Below are 8,213 nucleotides of genomic sequence, written 5' to 3'. Positions count from 1 at the left end.
CGTTGGGAGGAGAGGAAGGAGGGAGAAAATGTGATTGGGCTTGGAAAAAATTAATCAATAAGAAAATAAAAATAATTTTTAAAAAAAGAACCACAGAAAAAAATTGTTCAAGTAAAAAGCCAAAACAAAAAAACACAGCAGAGCCCTCGCCTTCGGCCTCCCTCTCAAGCAAGCTGGTCCTGCTTTACCTCCAGCTCTCCAGCGGTTACTGGAACCTGGAAAACTGATACTGAGGTGGAGAGTCCTCTCTCATTTTTCTCTATGATTGACTGTTACAGTCCTGGGGTTGGAAGCCAGGCCCCCTTGAGTGTTTAGGCAACAGCTCCCCAGTCAGTGTGGACCCCCTTAAGTGGAGAGTCTGCAGACTCTGGCTCCTGCAAGGCCAGCGACACCTAGGCTGGAGGCATATTGTGTGCAGGGGCGTCTGCAGCTGTTGTCTCCCTCTTAGTCTAGCTAAGGGAGGCCCTGCTCAAGCTACCTGAACCTTCCCTTGAGTTCACATATGGTGCCGACGATCCCTTGAGACATTCATACCTCTCTTGAGAGAAGAGCCGGGTCAAACTTCCAGCAGCCACGTAAGGTTCCTGGTTCCCAACAACTAAAGCTCTTCACGGTAGCGTGGAGACAGGACTTGCCCTCCCTCCGAGCTGCCTCCATTTGAACTCCAGGCACTTCCTTCCTCGAACTCACAACAAGCTTGGTGTCACTCCTTTCCTGGACATCTGAGAATGTGAGATTACTGAGTGGCTCAAGAAACAGAAAGCTGAGCAAGTCTTTGGGTCTTCTCTTCCTCCAGGCAACCAAACCCCAGGTGCCTACACTTAGCTATTCAGGGCTCAAGAGCCAGGTGTGGGGTTAGGGAGCCATCTGGCAGAGGCGTGACCATCCCCAGCCCCCTTTCCAGGTGTATTGAGTCTGCGCCCTTCTCCTTCCTCTCCAGGAAGATGGTCAGTTTCCTGCAGCTGGGTTTGCTCTGTCTCTTGACTTAGGAGTGATGGCCTAAGTCTCCGCCCTGGTTCTCAAGGGAAAAATCAACTTCTAACTATAGAGCCTCAAAGCACCCAATCCCCTACTCCCGGTGGAGGCGGTGGCTAACTGGGGTGTCCCCTCAGTGGGGAGGGGCCCTCAGAGTGACAGATGGGTCTGGGACACTTCCCAGTCCTCCAAGATTTTCAGCCAGGCGTATGACCTTGAGTCGAGATCTTCTCAAATCGTGGACAAGAGATCCCAAGAAACGTAACACAGGGTTGCTGGTGACTCTCTAGCACTTGCCGAACTTATTTCCTGTCCCAGACAGAAGAACGGAATGCTGGGAAAAAGACAGCGGAGAAAGCTGATGCAATAACTCTACCTTCCAGCTGGGAGGCCGCGACCAGAAGCCGGCGTCTGTGTTTTATAAGGCCGCCGGGTCCTCCCTTCTCCCGGACTGGTCCTACTTAGATATCCGGCCTCACCCAACCATCGCCTTCCTGCTGTTTCCTCTCCCAAGGCAATGTCTTCAGGGAACAAGGATTCCCCCATCTCAGGGAGTCTGCTTTCTCCTCATCTACCTACATCCCTCCAGCTCTCTTTCAGACAGGCAATTCCTGTCTGAAAGACCCTGTCCTTCAAAATAAGGTGACAGTTACTGAGGTTGGCCTCCACATGCATGTACACACACATATATACAGGCACATATGGGCACACGCACGCACGCTCGCACACGCGCACACACACAATTTAAAATGAGTGAATAACCATGAGTAGCCTGAGTTGGTGTGAAGCTGGGATGGCTTTTCCTGGTGTGCTGTTGTAGCTACAGGTGGATTAAACACCTCCATTGTGTCTTGTATCCTCATTACTGAGAATGGAACCCCACCCCTGGCACAGGAGCACAAGCTCAGCGTGAGTGCTCTACCACTAAACGAAACCCCATCCTAAGATGCTCTCCCCAGGGGAGGTGATATGTCCTTGGTCTCCAACCACTGATGATGTAAAGCAAACAAAATTCATAAACATAGTCTATTTTATGAATGAGTTCTTGCCTGCCTGTATGTATGTGCACCGTGTGTGTGCCTGGTGCCCTTAAAGGCCAGGAGAGGGCATTGGATCCCCTGGAATTGGAGCTGCCATGAAGGTGCTGGGAACCAACTGTCCCCTGGGAGAACAGCCAGTGCTCTTAACCATTGAGCCGTCTCTCCAGCCTCCGTCATGTCTCTCATAGCAACTACTTCCTAACATCTTAACGTGAGAAGACATTAACAGGTGTTTTGAGGGAAGGTGTCAAACCCAAGAAACTCTGCATTTTTTTCAGGATTCACAAATGCTCTGAGCTCCACAAAAAACATTCAGCCTAGTGTGGTAGTTTGAATGAAAATGGCCCTCATAGGCTCATAGGGAGTGGTGTTATTTGAAAGGATAGGTGTGGCCTTATTGGAGGAAGTGTGTCACTGGGGTGGGCTTTGAGGTTTCAGAAGCTCAAGCCAGGCCCAGTGGCTCACTCTCTCTTCTTGCTGCCTACTGATCCAGAGATCCAGATGTAGAACTCTTGGCCTCTTGACCAGCACCACATCTGTCTGTGTGCCACCATGCTTCCCACCATGACAATAATGGACTAAACCTCTGAACCTCTAAGCCAGCCCTAATTAAATGCTTTTTCTGAGTTGCTGCAGCCATGGTGTCTCTTCACAGCAACAGAAACCCTAAGACACTCAACAGTTCCTCTACTGAGAGTATAGGGAAAGCTGCCTTCTGCCTGACTGCAGATCCCATTGTCTGATCTGAGATCTGCTGTTCTGAGTACAGCAGGCCCAATTGGAAGACCTGTTTCCAGTGATGGCTGGCTTCCCCTTCCTTGAACAGGTCAAGGCTGTCTGATGAGGATGTCTGTAAGCCTCAAGCATTTTTGTGGCATTGAACATCTTTCTGGTTTGAAATCCCATTACAGAGTTTTATAAATAGCCCTTGTTGAGTTAGTAAAGCTTGTTCCCATGGCAGCCTTGGACCAGCTTCCTTGAGAATGAACAGTAAAGAAGTGAGACCACAGAACAGAGTTTTACTAGCACCAGAAGTTCATGACTTCGCAAGGATGCTTCAGCTGAGCTTCTCTTCGATCGATGATAGATTGTGTATGCATGCGTGTGCACATGTATTCATGTTCATGTGGCAGCCAAAGGACAACCCTGGCTGTCGTGACAGGATGGATTATGCATGCACATGTATTCACATGCATGCATGTGCATGGGGAAGCCAGAGGAACCTTGGATATCATGAGAGGACAGATTTTTGTGGGCATATTCCAAAGATGGTTTATAATGTCCTTATGTATTAGTCAAGGTTCTTGAGAGGAACAGAACTGACGTGTGTGTGTGTGTGTGTGTGTGTGTGTGTGTGTGTGTGTGTGTGTGTGATTTATTAGAGTGGCTTATAGGCTGTGATCCAGCTAGTCCAACAATGACTGTCTGCCAACACAAAGGCAAAGAATCCAGTAGTTCAGTCTATGGGGCTGGATGTCTCAGCTGGTCTTCAGTATATGCCAGAGTCTCCAAGAAGTAGGCTCTAATGCCAGTGAAGGAATGGACTTGCCAGTGAAGACTGAGGGCAGGCAGGCAGGCAGAGAGAGGAAGCTTTCTTCTTTCATGTCCTTTATATAGGCTGCCAGCAGAAGATGTGACCCAGATTAAAGGTAGGTTGTCTTACTTCAAATGATTTAATTAAAAAAAAATCCTCACAGATATACCAAGCCACTTGGGTTTTAGTTATTTCCAGATGTAGTCAAGTTGACAAGCAAGAATAGCCACCACACCTTGTTACATTCCCCCCCCCCCATAAATATTAAATGCCCTTATTTCCAGATGTAGTCAAGTTGACAACCAAGAATAGCCATCACACCTTGTTACATTCCCCCCCCCTTAAATATTAAATGCCCTGACTCAGGTGTTTCTAGAATGTCATGAAGCACCTTGAAGAGTCTCACGCCACACAGTCAGCACCCAAAGCTAAAGTTATTCATATTAAGTGGTAAAAATAAAAACATGCCATGATAAAAACCCTGACATTCTGAAATTAGAGGATGGGATGTCTTCAGTAAGGTATACAGGAGCACTGGCCTACAGGTGGTGGCCTGGGTTTGGTTCCAGTCAGCTGACTGTCGTGGTGCAGATGTTACCCATGTGGATGAGGACTGAGTTTTTCCTCTCAGGGCTATGAAGGATCAAGCCACCACTCAGTGCAGTCTCTGGCACAAAGGAGGTAGTTTATGGATTCATTCTGAAGCCTTGTTTGGGTTTTCCTTGGATGGTCTGTTTGTTTGTAGACAGGATCTCATGTGTCCCAGGCTGGTTATGTAACTGAGGATGAACTTGACCTCCTGATCCTCAGACCTGTACTTCCCAAGTGCTGGCATTTCAGGCATTTACTCATTACCCCACTGAGTTTATAGAGCTGCATGTTCCTTTTTAATCATTTAGAAGTTATTATTATTATTATTATTATTATTATTATTATATGTGATGGGTGTTTTGCCTGCATGTATAGCTGTGCATCATTTGTGTGCCTTGTGCCTGTGGAGGTCAGAAGAGGGTGTCAGATCCCCCCAGATAGTTGAAAGCCACCATGTGGGTGCTAGGAATTGAACCAGGGTCTTCTGGAAGGGTTTTTTTTTTTTTTTTTTTTGAGTCAGGGTTTTTCTGTGTAACAGCTCTCTGGCTATCCTGGAACTTGCTTTTCAGACCATGCTGGCCTCAAACTCACAGAGATTCACCTGCCTCTTCCTCCTGAGTGCTGGAACTAAAGGCCTGTGCTACCACCATCCAGCATTCTGGAAGTGCTTTTAACTGCTGAGTCGTCTCTCCAGCCCCCTCTTTAATCATTTGATTCTTCTGTCAGACTTCAAGAGTAGGAAGCATGAACAGAGACCTCTTAAACCATAAACTGCTATTAAGCTTTCCTGCCCACAAGCTGCTCATCCCACATACTTGTTATAGTCACGGAAACTGGAAAAAACAGTAGTGGATATGACTGTACCATCTTTTTGGAGGGGAAGGGATTATAACCCACAATAAATGTCATGAAAGAACAAGGCATTTCACTGACTCCTTTATGTTTATTTAGGAGGTAGGGGAGGGGGGCAGAGGGGTCACAGGAGAATTACCTACAGGGGAAGGGTAAAGGGAGCGTCTGCTGGGCTGTGCAGGAATGCAGTGATTTCTTTTGTAGGCGAAGAGGAGAGGGCGTATCTGTAAGTACCTGGTGCGAGTCCTGTAATAAAACCTACCTTCATGGATGGGTACAGTGGAGTACTACCTGCTGCATTCATACGTGCTTCTAGATTTTTCTATATACAGTATATGATCACTTTTTATAAATGTACAGCTCGGGAGAAAAAAGATCTCTCTTATTATAAGCACAGCGTTAAACATAAAACCAACATGGGCCAGCCACATTACAACCAAAGACCAAGAGAAAACAAGACCAACAGCCTAGCATCCAGCTTCTTCCCACCAGCAGTCTTAGTGGCCCTGGCTCCCGTGGGCTCTGAAGAACAGCCTGTCCTTGGCATTGACACAAGAGTGCCTGCTCACACCAAGTCCAGCCTCCAGAGGGCCGGTCCTCCCAGGAGGAGGGTTAGCAGAGAGGAATGTATCAGGTGTGGAAGAGAGGAATGAATGAAATGTGCTCTTCAACTAAGGGCACTGTCAAGAGTGGCCACCTGCTGTTCCCTGGGCCTGGTGAGTGAGCGAGGGGCTGTGGGGTAGACCCCCAGCAAGTGGGCCAGCGGCCCCTGCTACTCTCCCCAGATTTAAATATAATAAATAAATCTTAGTGGGTGGTTGTTTTTGCACTCATGGGGATTAGGCTGCCTTTTAGGATCATTTATGGAGTGACACTCCTTGTTCCTAATCCAAGCTTTTCTGTGTCTTCCATGGGGAAGGTGCCAGAACAGCTTCAGGCCTTGCTCACTGTGGATCAGAAGGGGAGTCCCCAGAAAGTCCCCTCCCCAGTCCACGCCTGGAGCTCCTCTGCCTGCTCGTCAGTCTCTAGGCGCCTCAGATCTTGGTGACGTAGTTGTTGGGAAACAGGCCTTGCTTGCCTCGTAGTCTCCCTGTCCACCAGCCGGAAGGATCTATGAAGGCAAAAGTACAGGTGGGTGTGGGCCACACTCCTGCCCCGTGGGCTCGATTGATTTGTGAGCCACACTCCTGCCCCGTGGGCTCGATTGATTTGTGAGCCACACTCCTGCACCCCCCCCCATGGACTCGATTGACTTGTGGACCACACTCCTGCCCCCCGCCCCATGGGCTCAAGTGACTTGTGGGCCACACTCCTGCCCCGTGGGCTCGATTGATTTGTGAGCCACACTCCTGCACGCCCCCCCAATGGACTCGATTGATTTGTGAGCCACACTTCTGCACACCCCCCCATGGGCTCAATTGACTTGTGGACCACACTCCTACCCTGCCTTGGGCTCAAGTGACTTGTGGGCCACACTTGTGGGCCAGAATTTCATGAACCAGTATGCTTGTAATCTCAGCACTCAGGAAGTAGAAGGAGGAAGATCAGGAGTTCAAGGCCAGCCTTGGCTAAATGAGACCCTGACTAAAAAAGAGAAAAAAAAAAAAAAAAGATAAAAGTGACTCCTTAAAACAGACGTGGAACCAGGCGGTGGTAGCACACGCCTTTAATCCCAGCACTCCAGAGGCAGAGGCAGGTGGATCACTGAGTTTGAGGCCAGCCTGGTCTACAGAGTGAGTTCCAGGACAGCCAGGGTTACACAGAGAAACCCTGTCTCAAACAAAACAAAACAAAACAAAAAAACAAAAACAACAACAACAAAAACTAAAAACCACCACCAACAAAAACAGACATGGAAATGTACCAGCAGTCACGTCCCCTTTAGGTAGGACCTGCGGAGCACATGTGAGAACGCTTCTAGTCGTGAGCCCCGTAGGATCCACCTTGGCCAGGCCTGCTCGGCATGCAGCAGTCTGCCCAGGTCAGTGCGGTGCAGGACGACTCAGGCCCTGCTAGGCCGTCTCTTTCCGCCCGCCACTCTTGCCATTCCCAACCCCAGCTCAGAGTCTGTTTTTAGAACGGGTTCTGCCTCAGTCCTGTGCGCTCCTCCCCATCTTCACTCATCTCCTGTCTCTGGATCCTTCTCAGCTTAGTTCTTCATGATGTGTTTTTTTTTTTTTTTTTTTTTTTTTGGTTTTTCGAGACAGGGTTTCTCTGTGTGGCTTTGCGCCTTTCCTGGGACTCACTTGGTAGCCCAGGCTGGCCTCGAACTCACAGAGATCCGCCTGGCTCTGCCTCCTGAGTGCTGGGATTAAAGGCGTGCGCCACCACCGCCCGGCCTAGTTCTTCATGATGTTTTTATATTTCAGTGGTCTATCAACATCTGTGTTTGTTGTTATTTTGTTTTCAGACAGGGTCTCCTATAGCCTAGGCTGGCCTCAGACTTCCTATGTGATAGAGGATAACCTGGAACTTCTGCTTCTCCTGCCTCCACCTCCTGAGTTCTGGGATCTCAGACCTGTACTGACATATCCTGTTTGATGCAGTGCAGGATCAAATTCGGGGCTTTGAGCTGGATAGGTACTCTACCAACTAAGTTATGTCCTGCCCAACACCTATGATTTTCCAGCTTCTCAGATTTCTACAATTTTGGGAGAGCCTTTCCACATGATTAGGGAAAAAATCTTGGTCATACTTCTAAGACATTTTTCTTTTTTAAAATATATGTAAATATTCTTTTTAAGATTTGTTTATTTATTCTGTATACAGTGTTCTGCTTGCATGTATCTCTGCAGGCCAGAAGAGGTTGCCAGATTTCATTACAGACAGTTGTGAGCCACCATGTGGTTGCTGGGAATTGAACTCAGGACTCTGGAAGAGTAGCCAGTGCTCCTAACTGCTGAGCCATCTGTCCAGCCCCACATGTAAATGTTTATTTGGATTTTTATCTTGGTTTGGTGGAATGAAGGACAGATCTAAAGCAATTCTTTTGAAGTGAGGAGTGAAGAATTGGACGGTTGTGGCCAAATATTTCCATTACTTCCTCTGAAAGAGGATATTTACAGGAACTATGTAGGGTACTTATCTCCCCAGCATGTGGATGCCAGCGTCTCTGCTCTCACCACAGTGGCAAAACTCAGAAAGTTCTGAAAAGTGAGTTTTTGGTTACTCATTTGGTGGGAAAACTTGACCTGAACTGATATGAATTGTCTGGGAACTTT

At 48.0% G+C, this 8,213-nt stretch overlaps 1 protein-coding gene across 1 annotated transcript in view; it reads right to left on the bottom strand.

Moving 5' to 3' along the window:
* Positions 1–5,063: 5,063 nt before the first annotated feature.
* Myo1e (myosin IE) overlaps positions 5,064–8,213 on the bottom strand; it is a 205,140-nt gene continuing 201,990 nt past the window's right edge. The window contains exon 28 of the mRNA XM_052713547.1: positions 5,064–6,103. Within this exon, the coding sequence (XP_052569507.1) occupies positions 6,027–6,103 (77 nt within the window). The 3' untranslated portion in view covers positions 5,064–6,026. The remainder of the gene's footprint in view (positions 6,104–8,213) is intronic.

This window comes from Peromyscus californicus, unplaced genomic scaffold (genome assembly GCF_007827085.1).
Source record: "Peromyscus californicus insignis strain IS unplaced genomic scaffold, ASM782708v3 Scaffold_11__1_contigs__length_118956290, whole genome shotgun sequence".
Classification (NCBI taxonomy): Eukaryota; Metazoa; Chordata; class Mammalia; order Rodentia; family Cricetidae; genus Peromyscus; species Peromyscus californicus.
Note: the sequence above shows the minus strand (reverse complement) of the source record. Positions and strands in the feature narration are given on the sequence as shown.